The sequence below is a fragment of the Anser cygnoides genome, chromosome 2 (genome assembly GCF_040182565.1).
Source record: "Anser cygnoides isolate HZ-2024a breed goose chromosome 2, Taihu_goose_T2T_genome, whole genome shotgun sequence".
In the NCBI taxonomy this organism is placed as follows: Eukaryota; Metazoa; Chordata; class Aves; order Anseriformes; family Anatidae; genus Anser; species Anser cygnoides.
In genome coordinates, this window is record NC_089874.1 from 29,299,674 (window position 1) to 29,321,013 (window position 21,340).

A 21,340-nucleotide genomic window follows, 5' to 3' on the forward strand; every position below is an offset into this window, starting at 1 on the left:
GTGCTTTGTTTGAAAACAATCAGGAACATATGAGAAATATAGTTTGGCATTGTATGGGAACAGGTGATCACAGTTTCTGGAATTTTCCACTTGTCTTCATTTCAAATCAGAAAGGTACCATAGCTTTAAAACCATATAGGAAAAAAAAAATGTAAAGAGGAATACTATATAGAACCTCGATTAGTCTGCCTAGGAGGTCCTGTGAGGATTTAGAAAGGTTCTCAGATCCTTTTTCCCATCTATGTAGTTATGGCAGGTTTTTGTTCCTGTTGTTAACACAATAAACTATGAAGTATGTTTCGAAGTAGAGGATCTTCCCATCTTTTTCTTTTCTGTTTCTCTCTGAACATTTTTTCTGAAAACAGATGGTCAAGTTATGTATAGTATCCTGCTAAGGTCCCACCAACTGCAGGAAGCAAGAATATGAACTAGTACTTTTTCTTAATAATGTTTAGCTTATTTTATTACTCAGTCTTATAGTCTTCCCACCTTTTTCATGTAATATTACAGTCCTCCTCTGGGGTGAACATATTCTCAAATATTTCATAACTATGCCTTAGGCCATTTAATTAAATTAATAAGGTAAGACTTTGGACTGAGCAGGTTAACTTACTCCCATGACCAGCCATTCTCTTCTCAGTTTTAATCTGTTACAATCTTTCTGATAGTTTGTTATATGCTCTGTAATTTCATCTCTTCCAAACTGACCACTATTAACGCACAGGATAGTTCATCAAATATTTCTCTGATATTCTAAATAAACTAAATCTACTACTTTTCCTTAATAAATAGGCAATTTCCATATCCTTGTTAGTCTGATATAATGTTCCTTTGGTAACCAAGGATAATGTTTTATTATTATTATTGTTATTATATTTCCCAATTTTCACATATGTCCATGTTTTATAAATGCCAGGTTATCATTTTTATTAAAAAAACTTTGAAGAATAAGAAAATCTTTAAATCAGAAAATAATGATGAGGTTACATTAAATACTGCTAAACTCATGGAACTTACAGTACAAAAGAATCTGTTCCACTTACCCATTTATTTATGCTTATATAGGAGAGAATCATGAAAAATCTGCCAGCAACACAAATTCATACACTTGTCTTTCCTGGAATTTATCAGGTGGCTGTATTCAGTCACACGAGAACAAACTATTATTTATATGTGACTGACTGTGATTTATAAATATATTCTGCTTTTTAATATCTCAGAACCATAATCTCCAAGGTGCTATTTATTCTGAAGTTCTGTAGGACATTTAATAGATAATATCACATATTAATCTCAATAAAAAATCTGACTTAAAGTTTAACTTACCATATAAGCATCATAGCTAAGCAGGAAGCAATTAAGGTACATAAATAATGCCCTGTTGCATTCAGTGAGAAGATAATGCATTTTAGTATTTTTACAGCACAAGGTGACACTTGCAAAAGAGACTTTGGGCTATCAAGTATTATTTCAACACCTTGTAAAAATAATACAAAGACTTTATTTCTAGTGACAAAACAGATTTTAGCAGTTAATTTCATCATTAAGAAGTATGGTATTGGCAGTCCATCAATTAGAGCTCACCCTCTTTGACTGACCTGACAATAGCTGGAATCGAGGATGTACTTACCCTGGTTGATATCAAAGCTATTTAAATAACAAATGCATAACTCTCATGAAATAAATCCCTAATTCTGACAAATAAATTCATATAAGTAACGTGTATGAAGATTTTATTGAATTCAGAGACCTCAGTCATTCTTTATTCATGGTGTTTTGTACTTTGGCTTGTATCAGAAGTAACTACATCTAACAGCTGTCTATGGAACTATCCTGCTAAACATTTATGTCTCTAATGTAAAGCAATAAATTTATATCAACATATTTATTAAAATGTTATTTTGTAATTGTAAGGAGGTATATATGCTTGATATTATCAAGCTTTCTGTCTCTCTCTGCATTTGTATACGCGTTGTACTTTAATACGTAAAAGTTCTGCTTGTTGTAGGTCTTGAAATGTGAAACCCTAAATTTAGAAGCATATAAATGACTTGTAAAAACATACAATATAAAATATTCCAGGTCCAATATAGAAGATAATATTTGTATTTACTTTTACCATTACATGCTGTATAATTCTGGAAGAGAACTGACATCTTTAGTATGCAAAAATATAACGATTCAACAATAGCACATTGATTTATATATCAAGAATGAGTGTTTTTAGCAGATTCTTCTTCCATTCATTGGAAACAAAAGTGTTATCCGCTTGTTTTCTAGGGTTTTGTGTGTATATAAAATTAATAGTTACCTGTGACGTTTAATCCATCTGATCTTTGGCACCACACAGTTCGAGAAGATCCCTTCCATGGGCTAGCCATCCATTTGTATTCATAGCACTGGCCATCTACAAAGAGAACATCTACTTTTCAAGAAATTTGGTGATAAGGTTTTAGGCTACCACTGGCCACACTCATCAGTAGACCAAATGTGTTAAATTTAATGCTTTTTATGAGGACCTTCCCTCACCCAGAAACTTAGAAAGGTCACTGTACACATGGAGGTCTGCACATACTGGATACATAACCTGATAGAGCAGACATCTTCTGGACACTAACTATAACATACATTATACTGTATGTGGAGTAAACCCAATTCAGTTAATGGGCAAAACAGACATTTCCAACAACCTTGTAATGGTTGTGGCCCATCTGTTGTGCAAAAGCTATTTAGGAGTCAGGTTTCTTTCCTGGTAAAGCTGAGCATCAGTCACTGCTCCAGTGAATGGTAAAGTAGGCTGGGCTGTATCTGCCTTCATATCTCTGCTCTACTGTACACCTCTCATATAGTCTGGGATAAAACATGAAGTCTTAAATTTTTCTGTACCTGAGCTCGCTTATAAAATTCTTTTTTGCTCTATCTGTCTAGCATCTGAATGGACAGGAAATGACTTTTCTTAGATACTTTGTCCAGAACCAGCACTATGATGGATACTTTCTAAAGTCATTGTCATGTGATTAACAAAAATTCAAAGGGTAAACAGAATTCTAAATTTGGTTATGCATCAAAACTTAAAAGACGTTTTTTTATTAGGAAGTTATCAAGAAGACAAGGCAATTATTATTTTTTTCTCCAAAGCATACAAAGGTATTTCATTATTAAAAAAGGATCAAAAATTCTCAAAAAAACTGTGGTTAAAGTGGAAACATCTGATAGTTAACATGTTTTTCTCTTTGGAAAACAAAAAAAATGAGTGCATTTCTCTGTCTGTCAAAACCCATATTTTCCTAATTTTGATAACCTCAGCAGAAAGAAAACAAACTTGTTGTAGCTCTGTATTTTTTTTCTTACAGGAAGGGTGATGCTCTTATGTGTGTTTTGGTGCTTACCATTGCATGGCCTTGTTTCCAAAGCCTGTTCCGGGCAGAGATGTTGATTCTCTAAATCCTGAATGATCACTGCTCGAGATCGGACTTGTATCCCTCCAAAGCCGAGATCCTCACCATTAACACAGGTTAGCTGACAAAGGCTCCATTCTGACCACTCTCTCAAATAACAGTCTCCTGTCAAGCAGTAATTTTATAAGAAGGTGAAAGGTCACCAATATGTGAGGAGTTTTTGGCAATGAGTATGTCTTAGAAAAAAAAAAAAAGACCAAAACCTCAAATCCTTTTCTTAATTTTCCCACTTTAGCTGCTTTCATTCCTATTTTTAAAAATGACTCATACAAAAAGGAAAAGGGAAAGTAATTAAAATGTCTATTCTGCCTATTCCATGCTAGGATAAGAGAGATGCAAAATGTTATAGCATAAAACCGAAAAATAAAATTCTACTGGTGAAATAAATTAGTGAGTTTGGCTAAAGAACATTTAAAGAAGATCTTAGGAAGAACATAAAGAGACCATTTTGTTAAAACTGCAGTATAAAATGGAACTAGACTGTACACAGACTCATAAATAAACCTCTTAGTTCTCATTATTTCAGTGAAAGAGCTATTAAAAATTCATGCTACCTTGCATTACACTGATGACAGATACAATCAGCACTGTGTTGACCAGATGCCTGATTAATGAAGGTATTTTATTTGCTAACATTAGGAAAGCATGTGAGGAAATGAATAATTGAAGAACTGATGTATACATAATAGGAAAGCAAGTAGTGATTTTTGGAAACATTAGTTGGAACATATCATTAGCACATCCCCACAGGGCAGTTATCCTTACTGGCTAAATGTGAGATTGTTGAAGAACAGGTTACTGCTCAGCAAAATTTAAAATCAAGCAGTAAGCAACAATTTTATATATATATATATATATATATTTGACTAACAACAAAGCATAACAACACGGTTTTTACTTTTCCAATCTTTATTTAAAAGGTATTTAAAATGTGAAAATCATGCAGTTGGAATGCTGTGTATAGTCTAGATGAAAGATTCTATGTAGTGTATGAAGCTTCTCCATTTTTGATTACTTTCTATTTGAAAATGAATCTGAAATTAACTGGAAAAATGTTCTGAGAAAGAAGAGTTGCAAAAGGACAAGAATGTAGTACTGGGACAGAATGTTAGCTACATTAAAACTGAAGGAGTTAATCACTACTTCCGAAGACACATCACTAATGACTCTGCTGAAGAGAAATATACTTAAAATTCTACAAGTAAGCATTTGAAATGAACTGGAAGAGCTTTACTAGAAATTAAATAGTGCTATAGGCTCTTAAACCTTCTCAGTAGGAGGGTCATCTACAACAGCTCCTTTGGATTCAGTCGACATGCAGTAATAGTGCATGTCAGGTCTGCAAAGTTTAAGTGCTAGAAACACTCAGATTTTCTCAGAGATCAAAATATTACTTTCATTTGGAACAGCCCCTTTAAACAAAAAAATAAGACTCCGTAGCTTAATTTCTGTAGACACCCGTGAAACACATTGTGTTCTTCGCAACCATTAAAAGTGTTAATAAAGCTGTTACGTGGTCTTATAGGCTTAAAGCAAATACTTAGCTGTATATCAGCATTCTTTCTTCTAGGGTTTTATTTCAAAATATTATTGTGAAAAAAATACATTCATATTAGTTACAAACTGTGGCTGAGATGCATTTTATATTATTTAAAAACTGATATTTAAAAAAATTGATATATTGCCTTTAAACCATAACTCTGTTGGTCATTTGATGGATTAGTCAAATCAGTAAAGCACATGAAAAAGATTTTATTGCCTGTTGCTCATTGAGGCACCAATAACAGTAAGGGTACCAGCCAATCTTGAAACGCAACATTTATTTGAATAGCTTTCTTACCTGGACAAGGAACAGTGCAGGTTTCCTCAAGCACCATTTTCTTATTACCATCTATAATAGGCTCTATGTCTCCGCAGAATTCCTCATCTACTACTTTGCCCACATCTTCAGTGGATCCATCAAAAACCACACAGGAAATGTTCCTCGCTCGTGTCCCCTCTCCACACTGAGCATCCTGTGGAAGGAGGTACATGGATGCTGGACAGAGGAAAGTGCCAAAAGACTAAAACTGATCTATGTGTCATTGCCTCCTATTATTTTTTTTGCCTAACTACATATTCATTTGAGTAGGAAAAAGAAATAAGACATTGTTCTTTACATTTGCAACTAAAAAAATAATCTGCTGCTACCACTGTTATTTAAAGTACTGAGCTAGCTTATGCTTTTAAATTGAAACCACAATAGTACCTCAAGTGGAGATTTCTTCTAGTATGAGGCTTTTTCACTAAGGATGCCTATCTATTTCCACAGATATTCTTTTACAATATAAGGATTTTGATTACTAGTAAAAATGCTGTGCAGGTACCAAAGTTTACCTTTATACTTTGAATATCTGTAGGCATTGTTATATCTGTTGACAAATATGAACTCTAAGAATAAACCTTCACCTTTTGTATAAGAGATATGGAAGCAAATTGGTTACACTGCTTTTAAGCAGATATCCAAGCCTGTCACAAATGAGCCTAGTTATATAAGCTTCATAACTTCAAAGTCCCCTATGGCTTTTACCTCTACTTTGCATGCAGACCATTGACCATATTGCCATCGGTAACAAGGTTTTACTGGACAGGGTTTGAATTGCTCCATCTGAGAAGGACAAGGCCTCCCATCACCCTGAAATGGTTGATTTATGGTCCTTCTTCTGATCATTTTTCCTGTAAATGAGAAACAGCAATATAAATAACAACAAAATGGTTAGACTGATTTGTTCTTCAGGATGGTTCTGTGTTGGCGAAAAGAAATAAAATATAATAGGCTACATCAGCAGGGTTAAGTAAACTTTGTCCCCTGCTGCCCCAAAGAAGCGTTTCCTCATGCCTGCCTGCCCCTGTAAGCACTTTCTCCAGTCCACTGCTGGTGCTTTCCTTGCCAGGGTTTCTGTTTCCTTTCCTGCCTTTCTTAGCTCTTCCTGCAGTCTGGATATTTTTCTCCCTGGTGATGCTCAGTTGCTCCCCAGAAAACGAACTGCTATGACAGTCCCATTCAGTAACATCACTTCCTTTTCTAAGGAATATAGCATACAATAAGAGAACAAAATATAACAGCTATTGCCATTTTCTTATCTATATTTGTACTTCAAGCTCTTCCATGAAGACCGTTTTACTCTGAGCCTAGTAGCTGAAATGGCATTCCATACACTGCTAACCATCCAATAAGGATAGTGACATATTCCAGATCTAGAACAAAGAAGTTTCACAGCAGAGCTTTCTCCGTCCTATTTCAGCAGTATGTATATCTTAGTTGCCTAGCACAACAGTACTTCTAAGTCTTAATTCTGATACATATCAGTACAAATAAATAACAAGACTCCTCCATGACTAGAATAGTATACATGCTCTAAACTGAAAAACTTGCATATTGATCAGCAACATTTGGGAAAAATCAAATTAATGTGATCACAGTGAAAGCAACTCTCTCTCCCTTGCTTCTTGTTCTGTGTTTAAATATATGATATTTTGTGGTTCTTAAAGTTATTGATTCTAATCACTATGTATTTCTAGAAGTTTCATTGTTCTAAAATCACCACTAATTAAATTCAAGAGGAAATCCTCCACCCCACCCTCCCACTCCCCAAGAAATAAAAATATTCACATCAATGTTTCTTTTGGTCTCAATATATCATTCATCATATCTCACTTTATTCCTCGAGTCAGAAACTACTGAAGGCCAAATTCTCATTCTCCTGAGTATGGTCTCATCAAAATAATATTTCCATGAATAAGGTTGATTTAGATCCCTGTCATTCACCCTAACTACCTACATTTTCTAGTTCTGCATAAAGAGATATTACTTATTTTACTTAAAACAAACAAACAAACAAACAAAAGCTGTTTTGTTTTTAAAATATTCCAAGACTACATACAGACCTGTAAGGCCACATGTCTGAGAGCACTCAGACCAAGATGACCAGTCAGAGAGCTGGCAGTTCACAGGACATTCCACCACACAAGATATATTCATTTGCCATGTCTTCTCCAAACCAAGCTAAAAGAAAATATTCAATGGTCAGCATGTAACATCCAGTCTGTGTCAACAGTGCAGTGTGTGTGCATTTGGACAGGGTGAATCTGAAGCAAATAAGCTTTAAGCAAACATGAATTCATTACTAAATAAAAAGTAAAGCAATTAGGACTTTTAGAATCTCATTTCATAGAATCTTCTAGGTGGGAAAAGATCTTTAAGATCATTAAGTCCAACCATCAACCTGACTGAACGAGTCCCATCATTAAACCATGTCCCTTAGTGCCATGTTCACACGTCTCTTCAATACCTCCAGGGACGGGCACTCTACCACTTCCCTGGTCAGCCTGTTCCAATGCTCGATCACCTCTCCAGGAAGAAGTTCTTCCCAATATCCATTCTAAACTTCCTCTGATGCAACTTCAGATCATTTCCTCACATCCTATCACTTGTTACCTGAGAAAAGAGACTGACACTCTCTGCACTGCAACCTCCTTTCAGATCGTTATAAAGAGTGTTGAGATCTCCCTTCAGCCTCCGCTTCTCCAGACAAAACAACCTTAATTCCCTTAGTTTCTCTTTATAGGTCTTGTTTTCTGATACCTTCACCAGCTTCATTGTTCTTCTCTGCACATGCTCAAGGAAGTCAATGTCTTTCATGTAGCAAGGGGCCCAAAACTGAACACAATATTTGAGATATGGTCTAACCAGTGCCATGTATGAAGGGACAAACACTTCCCTAGTCCTGCTGACCACACTATTTCTGATGCAGGGCAGCAGAGAGTGTGATGATGTCTGAATGTCAGTGATCACAGTTAATAAGCTTCTCTCTGACCTGTCTTAAATTTCATTTGCATTATTATGCACTTGGAGTCCCCACATTCTCTGAAAATACAATAGGTAGAGGACAAAGCAATTTGTGAAGTATCATTAAAGTATTTTGAATTAGGAATATATAAATACTGAACTATAAGCTATTAACAGCTGAATTCAGTTCAAGGCTGTCCCTAGTGCTAGAGAATATTATTCTGAAATTAGCATTATTTAGCAAGTGATGACAGGAGCCAGGTTCAAAACTAACAAAAGGAGGAGGTTGAGCATACATTTGATAGTCTGTTTGTCAGAAGATGTTGCATATGCAACAAGTTTCTAAGAGCTCAAGAAAGACTGAATAAGTTAATGGAAGAGCAATCTGAAGGTTTAAACACAAAGAAAACACATCTGGCAAGCACAGTCCAATAGCTCAAAACAGGTGAAGGCTGCTTGAGCAAACATAATCTTGTGTATAAAATAATGCAGCCCCCACAGGAAAGATACAGTTTTATGTCTGTGCTTAGACACAGCACAGTGGGCTATGTGGGCCTTTGATCTGACCCTGTAAAGCCACTTCTTATAAACTCCTGTGCTCCAGATTTTCTCCATCCAAGGCAGAAGAGAGATTCTGGCTAACACGTATGAGAATATATAATGCAAGAACTGATGGCATAAATATTAGCATGACAATAACAATCGCTGAAGCCTGCACAGCTTCAGAATGAGTTAAAAGAATAGGTTGATTATTAGGTGTATGATATAAAATGTGAAAGAAAATCAGTTCTGCCAATACGAAGAGATCTGCAGCTTCCCAACACAGAAGACTGTCCTCTTCACTGGCGCTTACCAGTGAACCTTGATCATTATTGAGGCCTTTCATAATCCCAGATGGCTGTGGATATCTCTAAGGAGATAAATCCATGGCTTTAAAGAAAAGAAAAAAAAAAAAAAGGCAAACTAGACTCTTCACAACCTATTAATTTTAATGACTGCAAAGGTTAATGGCATAAAACCAGCAGTTAAGACTTTAAAAAGGAAATAAAACCAGAATTTCCTACTACACGCAAGCACAGAGCAATAATTAGGCACAACATTAACATATTCTCCATAAATAAACTACCACAAGTACTGTAAATGCCTCACCATGATAGACTCACCAAGTCTTAAATTTGCATTTGTAGTACTTCATATGGAGACAAATTGGATTTTAGACTTCTGTTCTGTTTTATACATCAAAGAATGAGTTCTTGGCTTTTCTCTGTAGCACAGTATAACCTTAATTATCCAGCTATCGCATAAAGTCAACACCTTAAACCTTTGGATAATCTGTAATTTGGATAATTAGGAAACCAGAGAATAGCCTTTGAAGTTGGCTTGGCATTTGGGTCAAATCTTCTGAGCAAAGGCTCAAAGCCTGCTGAATTTGTTCCTGGCCATTAGAGAAACATGATTTCTCTCTTTTATGACTGGCCTTCTCAGCTGGACTTTGGCAACTATAGAAGGAAAAGCCCAAGAGAGATATTAAAAGGTGAAGAGGAGAAAGTCAAAGGCCAGATTACCCCTAGGGATCTGCCATTTGCACATCTTAGATGTTGATGTGCTGCTGAAGTGGATGTGGGGAACAATTTGCAGGCTCTAATTTGATATTAATCACATATTCTTTTCTCATCCCTCTCCTTCCTTCATTTGAACAATCAAAGTTCACCTTGCAGACCTTACAAAATCTATCTGACAAAACATCTGGAAAATTGTTCAGTAGTTCCCTTATCTGAAAGGGCTGCTAGATGAGTTCTATATGAGTTGTGGTTTCTGATTAGAGAACGGCAAACACTGGAATTACACTGAATGCTAGTGCTGAGCATCCTGTACTCCTGGTTGTACACGCCAGGGGCAGCCAGCTGCCAGACCAACATGTTCCATAAACCCTGTGATCCACAGAAAGCATCTATATTTGTTTCTAGGACTGTCTGGCACTGCAGATTAGCCTCTGCTGGAGGTTAATCATAATCTGACAGGCAGACTATTTGTCAATAAAACAAGTAAGTTTTTCATTTGCTTACTAATACAGATAAAACTGCTGCTTTCTAGGCTTTTCTGATCTTTAATTGCAGGTAAATGAACAAAAATAAGCCTACAAACATGACCAGGGCCAGCTTGCTTTAGGTGATTTTATTTTCAAATATTCAAGGTAAAACGAGTTCTTATGATGTGCTAATTTTGTGGAGTTAGAGACCAAGTAATCCAGTATCACTCTGTCCTGAGAGTTTGAAGGGAAGTATGTTAACATAACTAGGGCTTGGAAATAAGCTCTAGAAATTGATTTATCCTGGCACTAATCAGGATGACTGGCTAGCTTCTTAGCTGATTGACTGAAACAAACATGAGATCACATGAAATGTATTGAAGAGAGTGATAGTCAAAAGACAGTGTGAAAGGTATTTTTAATATATGGCTTTTATTAGTTTCTTGAACCATAAATTATAAAGTAAGTCAGACATTGCAGTCAGGGACCTTCATTTTTTAAGGGATCAGAATAGGTTTAGCTACTGTGATCTCTCTTCTTTGCATATATATACTGACAAGAATCATACTTCTATAAATGTATCTACCCATAAATTAAACAAAATGTCTGCTTTACTCAGACAGCTAATATAAAGTTTTATGATAGCCCAGGGAAATTCCATTAGTTAAATCATTACAAAATTATCTCACCTTTCTCTTATCCTCAGTCTCTCTAACCACACATACCTTATTTTGAGCTTAATATTTCTGTACTGTCCTTATAATGCAAAAATACATAAAAACCATAACAAAACTGAAGGACCGCCTGTGATTAGATTACTGAGAAGTGCACGGTGTACGTACATGCATTTTGATTTCTTCAGCACTCTCCTTTCATGGCCTGGAAGGTCACAGAGTTCACTTTCACATCTTTAGGGCATTCCTCACAGCTTTAGGAATGAAGGGGCTGCTAAGATCTGAAAAGCTTGGCTTTGTTGTTAATCAGGTTAACAGGTTTTACTCCTCACAGTTATTGGTTCAGCCTTTGACCTTGCTGTACTACTGCTTACACATCCATTATTCAATAAATAGCTTTAACAGTCTGACTAGGGTGTGGATCAGAGCTTTCTGCAGGAAGATATATCTCTATATGGTCTAGCAAATCAACAGGGCAAATAAAATTGTATCACAGTAGTTGCTGATAAAGCCAGGACTCCACTGCAGTGATGTCTGTTTGCCAGTCATTTATGGCAAGTTGTTTTTGAGATCCCTGTTATCTCTGTTGCCCTAATTAGTTCTCTGGGTAATAAACTTTCATTTCTTCTGGAGCAGGAAAGCTCCAGAGGTTTTCTGCAATGAAATTTCAACGTATAAAAAACCATTTGTTTTAAATGTTGCTTAAATTAATTCTTTGGTTAACAATAGGAATAATTTAATGCCTTTATGGAAAAAGAAATATATTTCCCCTAAATATCTAATAAAGACCATTTTTTTCCTGCTGAAATATTAATGTGGATGGATATTTTATATCGTGTTTTTGTATGAATTAATCAATATTGCTGTCTCCTACAAATAAACCAAGAGCCAAAATTTTTATTTTAATGCAATAAAACATTAAAATAATGCATTAATGCATCCTGCTATTAATTTCAGAGAAACTTGCTGGCAGGTGGGCAGATCCTGAATTTTTTCCTGAGACATAAATTATCAAATTACTAGATTTGATTTTAATCCCAAGATCTATGTGATAAGGAGAAACTTGGCACAAAAGCTGGGTGCCAAGCCTCAGCTGAAAACTTCTGCCTTTGCTAAGAACCTATGAATTTAAGAATCCAGGATTATGGAGGGAGTTAGAGAGGCCTAAATAGATCTAATACATCATTATAAAACCATAGTCCAAGGCACGTGACTCCCTCTGCTTCTGACAAGACTCCTTTCTCTACAGGCACGTCCTGAAGAGCAGCTACTAGCCAGGAAGGTCCTACAGAAGAGGTGTCTGCACCAAAGCTGCTGTGGAAGGCACTCCACCTTAGTCCCCCATTGCAAGTGATTTTGTTTCTGATTTCTGGGTGGTGGGGGAATGGTAGCCAACGCAATGTCAGTTAATTTTACATCAAGAAACACGGGTAAGACTTGTGTTGTTTTCCCCCTTTCCTTCATATTACTATCTCCATGTGACTAAAAACATTAAGATTGATGCACAAAATACCATAAAAGATGTCCTGTAAAATATGAAGATAATTTGAACATTTGCAAAATCAGTCTTTCAAAATGTAAGGGTTCCTATCTGCTGATTACCTCTCCATATATGCTTCTATTTCATTAATATTTCATTCATGCTGCACTTTTTTTCACACTAGCTTGGGTACCTTTCACATTGCACAGCTGGATACGAGAAGTTAACATTCAGCCCAGCTGCCGAATGGCATGTGAGAAATATTTTCCAACACATTGAGTAAATGATTGATACTGGCAGCTGTCCAAAGCTCCATGCAGAAATTGTATCAAATTAGAATGATGATTAGTGTTCTGATTAAGATTTATTACCTTTATTCTACTTTATTAATTATTGTTTCTAAGTCATTTCCTTCAGGACATAATAATTAGCATACCTTCATGGAGGCACTTAAAAGGAAATTGTATAAAAATCACTGTTGATGGCACTGTTCATTTCAGAGGTACTTAACAATCCATGAATAGCTTTGTGAAACATCTGGTGATGATGGGTTACATGCTGTATAACTTAGATGGCTCAGCATTAATTATTACCACTAGAAAGGAGCTTACTCACAGGTACCCACTCACCTCTTCACAGTACTTCAGGTCAACTGATTTGCCATCACTGCGAACACAGTCGAGCATCCGTGTCTTAATACCATTACCACAGACAGCCTTCTCACTGAGCTGACATGTGCTCCAGTCTGCAAATAAGGAATTCATTAGGGCAGCAGAAATTTTAGATAAAACTCATAATGACCCGCTTTTCCATTTAATTCTAATTCTGATGTCCTAAAATAGTCCTCACGGCAACTTTTACACATGTAAATGCTCATGGAGGCCAGCTGTTACACATTTTAGGAAGCAGACACTTTTACTACAAATGGAAAGTACAATGATGCCTTCCTGAAAAGTTCATGTTTGGTTTGATCTGCATGGATTTTGAGAAAATCACAAAACAATAATAGAAATTAATTTCCTGCAGTTACAGCATGGACACTACACCCAAGTTGCAAAGTCTGCAATAATATTTTGTCTGAATCAAATAAAGTGGATCAGTTCTTAGAACAAGCCCCACGGCTCACTCTGGATAAGAACAGAAAGCTGAAAAATCCACCCTGTAAGGTGAATGGAACTTAGTCATAGTCCTAAGCTGCCACTACATCATGAGACCCAAATACCTGTCACATTGTAGTCGTAGTGGTAGCAGTTTTTGTTCAAAGTGCAGACTTCTGTCTCAGTGGCAGCAGGGCAAGACTTTCCTTCATCTGGTTGTCTCAGCGATTCAGCTGACCTTTCACGGACATTGCTTCCATTGCATGGCTTGAAAGAGAAATTGGAAAGAGCTTTGATATTTCAGAACCCTGATGCCTTTTCAGGGTTCAGATGCAATATTGTAACAACCTTTCAAGTATCTTCACAGAATGAAAATGTAAAATAATGGGTTCATGTTGTTGCCTATAAGAAAATATTTCCTTGTCATTTCAGAGGGAATTTAGTCTGCTGTTTCACCTTAGTACCACCCAAGGTGAAATATACTCTAATTGGATAACACCTTGGTATTTTCCTAACTAGTTAATATTTCACTAACAATGCTTTGAAATTATTTCATTCATAAATTGGATATTCAGATGCTCACTTTCCAAATGTCATATTACAGTGCACCAGAGTCTGAATACTCAGAGGACCTGAACACCCCCCCCCCCCCCCCTTTTTTTTTCCCCTTGGAGATTCCTCCCAGAAAGGGAAGGGGAGACCCAGGATTATCTTTTTTGTGGTCAGTGCTAATCTACAGACTTTGCTCTTTACAGGATAGTGACATTTTTAGTACATTGACTATACTCTCCTGCCACGGAGGGGATCACAGCTAGACACAAGCTATTGCTGAAGCTATTCCACCACACAGAACCTTACCTACACTGAAGAATGCCCATTTATGACATTTTTATTTAGTAAGAGGCACTTTTTGGGAACAGCTTCACTGAATGAAAGATACTGGCACAGTTCATTTGCAACCAAGTATCAATGATCCTAAAGATGACAGTAAATATAAGTATTTACATATGTACTCATCACTGCTCAATTCAGCATCTTTGCACAGTAATTCATATATTTTTAAAGCATCCTTCTAAAACCATAAACGTTACACTGAATGGTACACTTACCAAAGAACATCGAGACCACGATCCCCATTCAGACATGACACAGTCTTCAGGACAAGGTAAGATACATTTTCTAGCACCAAGTGGCATCTCTTCAGGATCACACAGATAGTCCTCCACAGTGTCAGAAGGACCATCCACAGTGTTTAGCATGCACCTGGAAAAAAGAACTGCACATAAACTGCATTTGCCATGGATTTTGTACAGTTACTATAAATCACAGGATTCTGAAGCTTTTTAACATTTTGTCAGCACATAATAATCAATTAATCGAAGTAACAGAATTAGGTATTAATCTATGAATATTCAAGCAAAGCTGAAGAGACAAAAATAATCTTTTTTTTTTTTTTTTTTTTTTAACAGATGACAGCCATATGACAAAATGCACTGAATTTACACATTTCTTGTCAATTATTTTCTGAGAGTTTCTGGGCAAGTGATTTACTTGACGTTAACTTACTAAGTCAGAATAATGTGAATCATGTATAGTTTAAAAATATTTTGAGAATGCTTCAACGAATAATTTCATATCTAAGAATATTAAAACTTTTATTGTATATTCTTAGTGTTAATCACTAATTTACACATATGCTTTTCAATTACCATTATATTAAATCAGCAGCTGGAAGCCCAGTTAAGATCAGAACCAACTATGCTCACTTTTGTAGAACTGAAAAAGATGAGTCTTCATTCCACAGTATTTTCAGTGTAAACAAACCTACTGCTAACTTATTCCTGTCACCTGACAGCAGAAGACCAATTAATATGTGACTAAGATCATTCAAATTAAGGATGCTTACACTTATTATCCAGGGAAAAGCTCCAGTCAATATGATGCCTTTCACATTCATGGAAATATTCTTAGTTTCTTCCATTTGACTACATTTTTTTACTATCAAATATATTATCAGACTAACATTCTCTTTTTTAAGGTGAACATGAGATACAGCATGAGCATATATTTCCTTCATGCAGTTAGTACTCTGATGGCATTATGTGACGATAAATGAAAATTTAGAGGTTTTTAGTCCCAGAGGGATGAAATCTCTGTATTTCTTCATTTTTGATGATAGTTTTGAAGTCTATTTTTCCAGCATAAAAACTGATTAATTCTGATTTTTTATACTGGAGTATTTTGAATATGGGAATCTATTTAGATGCTACTGTATGAGAAGAATTGTGCAGTCTAATGTTGGTCAAGCAAATATTAAGACTACGACCCTCTCGAAGTTAATATTTACACTGAAGAAATGTTGTTATCTTGAACAAAATCTTGTGAATGTGCCAGTTCCTAAGTATTTGTGGCAGGAAAAAAGAGAACATTTAGCAGTTCACTGCGTAAACCTCCCATTTGGGACCTTCAACATGGAATTCATATTACGCTTTATTATTCAAATATATAACCTCAAATTGTGTGCTGTGTTGCAGTTAGCCATAAAACAAAACAAACAAAACAACAACAAAAAACACTCAAAACCACAAAATCTACTGCTTTACCTGCTGCGTACCATAACATGTGAGACTAATTTTAATTAGACTTTGATTACAGCTCTAAGATGATGAGCAAGCATACAAGATGCTTAGATCAGGTTCAACAGATCAGTAAACAATGGAAAATTTATGGATTCTTCTTTCATTTTATTCACTTTTGCCACTCCTTCCTGTAATAAGCATAATTATTATTCCTGAATGTATATGTACTTAGTGTTTGTTTGTTTTTTTCCTGAATCATAGTTTCATATAGAAAGAGGGCCATTCTGAATTTAGAAAAGCACTAAAATTATACATTGCAGTGTTTGTAGCAGTGTGAGAAGTACCATGTACATTAGTTTATAAACTAGAAATCAAAGTCTGTATTCAAAACCAGTATACTGAGTTCTACTGCACTCACTGAACGTTGCTGATTTACATGAGCCAGGGTTCTGGCCCAGTATACCATGGACAAACTTAATGCTATACAAGATTCAGAATTACATCAAATTAAATACAGCCATGACTGAAAGAGAAGGTTCTTCAAATTGAAGGAGGAACAATATTGTTTTACCTGACTTTCCTTGTCTGAACACCTTCTCCACAGTTCTCTTTTAAGTCCACATTGGTCACCTTGCAGACGCTCCAGGGCTCAGTAACCCATATGTACTGGCTGCAGTCACTGTGGCATGGCACCACCTCATATACCTGGAATACACACCGAGTGTCAGTTTTGTTGCACACAAGCAAGATAAATATGCAACGGCGATCATGCTGAGATACAAGAAGAAAAAAAAATAATGTTTTTTTTTAATAAGAATAACAAATGTAACTTGGCATCTACAAAAGTTGCTAATCTGGAGGCTGTAATAATAATACAGATAAAGTATTTGATGCAAAGCTACAGGAACAAAAAAAAAAAAGTCAAAAGTCAAAAAGTCATCCAATGACAGATTCCCTGATTTTCTCTAAACTCATGCTGTATCATTTCTACCTGAAACATCAACATGATTTACATATAAACTCTGTTTTATTCATTTATTTATTTATGTATGTATGTATTTATTTATGGTAAACTCTCTTTTTTTTTTTTTTTTTTGTATTTTTAAGGAGAGGTGAGCTTAAGGTAAATGATATCAATATATATCAGCTCATTTCTAACCACCTCAGGTCACTCAAATATATTTTGTGTTCTAGCATTAGCATTATGCATATATTTGAATACAGACTTGAAAAAGTATCTTGTTAATTTACATATGTTTTTCATACATTTTCTTAATGATACATTACAAAAAAAGGCAGACAACGTAAACAGTGAAGCATGTGTCAAGGTTATCTGTCTATTTTAGAATCTCTTACCTGAGCCTGAAGAAAGTATTGTCATGAATCCAAAAGAAAAATGAAAGATAAAAAGAAAGAAAGATTAGAGTGAAACATAGGTATTTAGATAGTATTCATTTCATTTTTATTACAGACAATATTCTATGACTTCTCTCAAGCAAAAAACAACAATTTTTTGAGGCATTTTTGAAGAAGTTTGTCCAAAACTGTTTTTTTTTTTTGTTTGTTTTTTGTTTTTTTTTTTTTTTGTCTACTATGAGCATCAACTCTTCACACAGTGTGGAATCCAGTTTCTCTATGGTGAGATAAAATCCTCAGGCACAACTAGTGCACTTACTGCAACTAAGACATTGTCTTGAATAAGTCCTTAATTTCTTTCCAGGACACTGTTTTGATGGAAAAAGGGCACTGATGGCTTGATAGTTTTTTTAGTTAACCTGAAGTCACAAAAAAAAAAAAATTCCTGGAACAACGAATGTGCAGAGAATCTGATACATCACTGTGCCTATGCCCAACAAAACCAGAATAGCCAGCACATTTGGGATGTCTATGTAGGCATTAACTCAGATGTGAAGATCAGTGGTGTAAATGCATATTAAGCAAACTACCAGACTCAGTGCACAACTTGTAGTACCATGAAAAGTAGCACTATATTACTCTTTTAAAGAATTTATGAAAATAGGGAAGCCTTAGTTTAGGGAAATGTCTCTATACATCTCACGTTGATAAGTGAAATATATAACAAGAAATGAGAATTCTTCTTATAAGAAGAAATACATAAAACCTGCATATTCATCAGCTCTTCCAGTAACATAAACATTGGATTTCTCACCAGAAAGCCAAAGCAGAACTGTATATTGCATTGCATTCAGTGATGTTACTTGGACCCTACCTGCATTCTGTAACTATGACTGCAGGCCATGACAGTTGGTTAGCACAAGGATTGCATACCCATCTGCTGGATAATGGAGCAAATAATGCCTGGAGCCAATGAAGATAGGGATGCACTTATCCTTGTTATTTCCTCTAACAACCTCAGATTAGCCTCTTCAGTTGAAATCCTCTGAAAGTCATCGATACAATCCTATAAGAATCCTTACTATAGTATTATTGTAATTATGATGACTTTTAGCCTAGTGAAGCATGCAGAGAGCAAGCTGCATTCAGCTGGAGAGTGGTTTAGGAGCCACCCTGGCATGTGTGGCCCAGGAGTGGACACGAGAACACAGGCGATGCAAGACATCTAGCATTCACTGTGTTCAGTCCCCACTGAAAATACAGATGTCAGCCCTGACAGATGCTGAGTAACCTGTTCTTAATATTTGACAGACATCTTAAGCACTTTATTCCCATGTTTCACTAGCCTTACCATTAAAAACTTTTCCCAAGGCTTAACCCAAATCTGCTTGCAGCAGTCAAAGCCTACCAGTTTTTATCCTATCCACGATGGCCATGGAAAATGGATTATTTCCTCTTCCTTTACAACAGCCTTTTATGTACATGCTTGCAGACTGCCTGCGTGTCCCCTCCCGTCTTCTCTTCTGTGGGCTAGACTACATGTTGCAGTCTTTCCTCAGAGGTTGTATTCTTAGATCTCTGCCTACAAGTGTAGCCCCTCTGTACATCATCTCCCAGGTTTTTGAGCCAGCAAAGACCCAGTCTAACCATTATGTTTTGTATGTGTGCAAGTAAGCATGTTATATATATATATATATACACATATATAAAACTAATTATATTTAATAATTGAAATAAATATTCTGCAGTGTCACTAGTTTTCCAAACGAATGAATGGTGGATCAGATTTGGATTAATTAACTAACTCACAATTCCTTGGTCATTAGAATGCAGGCATATTCTCCTCCACACATTTCTGAGATGTCTTGACTTAAAAATTGACTGTGAATGTATTTAAAATTGAAAGATATAGCCTTTAAACTTTTTGACATTAGTACATTATCTGCAGGATTCCCTTCTCATGAAGTACTGTATTTCAATTTAATTTTACAATAATTACATTTTGAATCATGTTATTATTTGGTAAGCACCAAGTAACATTGCAACAAGCAGATTCGAGTCCAAGTACCAGTAGAGGGCAATGGTGTTGCATATAAGAGGCAAAATCACCTTCGATACAGAAAAAATATCAGGCTATTATGTACTATACGAATATTAAAGAAGGGAAAAGACTATTGTATGGACTATGATTTGTTCCTATTGAAACACATTCCTCCTATTTTAAAACATTTTTACACACTAACCCAAATCCAGCAACTCTCCTCCTAGTTTCTTTTCTGTTAAAGTAGATCACAAACTTATTTTATTAGTTGCAGTTTAACACTTATTATTTTCTAAATTAGAAATAATTACATTCCCTAAAGTAAAAAATTAGATCAACAAGCCATTTCAGTCTATGCCAGCAAAATGTCAATAGTATAATATTAAGTACATGCATTTTATTCAAATGTAAATTGACAGTACACTTTTTTCCAGTCTTTGAATATATACAAAGATGATCATGTGGTTGTTCAATATGTCTCGGCAAAGTAAATTAAATTCAACAGTAATATGAATATAAATCAACTTTGAAAAGTGTAAGTTAATTGAAAATGTAGTTTTTTCTTTCTAAAGCTCTTCAAGCAAACAGGAGCAAAAACAAGCTTCAGAGGTTTAACTTGGATTAGTGCTAAATTTGGTCCCATGGACTAAATGTTCATTACTGCTCAAAGCACTCCTAGTGTGCCCTGGGATCATGTCTCCTGGCTTAGTTTCATTTGAAGATGATCCAGTTTGTGCAGCCTGACTGTGCTGTACTGGAAAATCAAGGGTGGTTAGTGGGACAACTGGGATATTGACTGCAGAAGCACATTCCTCACTGGAACTGCAAGTGCCAGTGCAAGTGTAGCTGGAAGGTCAAGCTCCAGCTTGATTAAAACACCCTAAAGGATACTGAGACAACACTCAGAGTGTCTGAGAAGTTTTTATTATTTTTCTGATCTAAGATGGCTGAAGAACATCACTAAGAATCTTAGCAGTTTTTGCATCTGTAATCAGACATACTTCAACCATTGTAAGAGAGTATCTCCAGAAACCTGGTTGTCACAATCTGCATTTAAGATTGTTTCACTGTCTCCAATCTACATTTCAGATAATGTGCTAAACTCTTGCAGAGGATTAAATAGTGAAAGCAGATCCTACACTGACTGAGGAAATTTAAGCCATCTCCTTCTGTCTGCATCTGCCCCATATGCTGTGTAGTTTTTCTGCATCAAAACCCAATACAGTTGAAAGGGTTACCTGAGGTATGGAAAAAGCTGTATCAATAATGTTAATATGAATAAAATTACCTGATTGACGTGATCTAGCTTGGGACATGGTCTTCCACCATTGTAGGGTTTTTCACGGAGCCATTTAGACCGAACCTTTACCCCGCTCCCACATGATTTACTACAGCGAGACCAATTGGACCACTCGCTGAGCTTGCAGTCTGAGGGACATGGAATAATACAGGCTTCCTCAATATAACCTGCATGAATGGAAAAGAAAGTAAAACCTCCTCAGCATGTCACTCTGCCACTACTCCCTGAAGCCCTCGTCTAGTTCATTTAGATTGTCCAAAGTTTGACTTGACAGGACTGTGCAAATAGAGAGATTTCTTCATCATTAGGGCTAAATTAAATTCTGCAGAAAATTGACACATATAGCTGGAGACTGTGATAGAGTAACAGCTGAGCATCCTCACTCTTATCTGATTAGGATTCACACTCACCAGATTTCAGCACTCAAACTTTCTGACAGCCACAGTGTAATTGACACTAACCCATCTCATTTTATCATTCTTATACCACAAAAACAAT

The 21,340-nt window shown here is 35.8% G+C and overlaps 1 protein-coding gene across 1 annotated transcript in view; it reads right to left on the bottom strand.

The window, feature by feature from the left end:
• Positions 1-21,340, bottom strand: part of THSD7A (thrombospondin type 1 domain containing 7A) — a 273,039-nt gene that overhangs the window by 10,957 nt on the left and 240,742 nt on the right. Inside the window, exons 16-26 of the mRNA XM_013183445.3 lie at positions 20,831-21,009; positions 17,502-17,507; positions 16,717-16,850; positions 14,676-14,829; positions 13,692-13,833; positions 13,099-13,214; positions 7,386-7,503; positions 6,028-6,173; positions 5,299-5,473; positions 3,390-3,563; positions 2,312-2,407 (exon numbers count right to left, since the gene is read on the bottom strand). Of these exons, the coding sequence (XP_013038899.1) occupies positions 2,312-2,407; positions 3,390-3,563; positions 5,299-5,473; positions 6,028-6,173; positions 7,386-7,503; positions 13,099-13,214; positions 13,692-13,833; positions 14,676-14,829; positions 16,717-16,850; positions 17,502-17,507; positions 20,831-21,009 (1,440 nt within the window). The remainder of the gene's footprint in view (positions 1-2,311; positions 2,408-3,389; positions 3,564-5,298; positions 5,474-6,027; positions 6,174-7,385; positions 7,504-13,098; positions 13,215-13,691; positions 13,834-14,675; positions 14,830-16,716; positions 16,851-17,501; positions 17,508-20,830; positions 21,010-21,340) is intronic.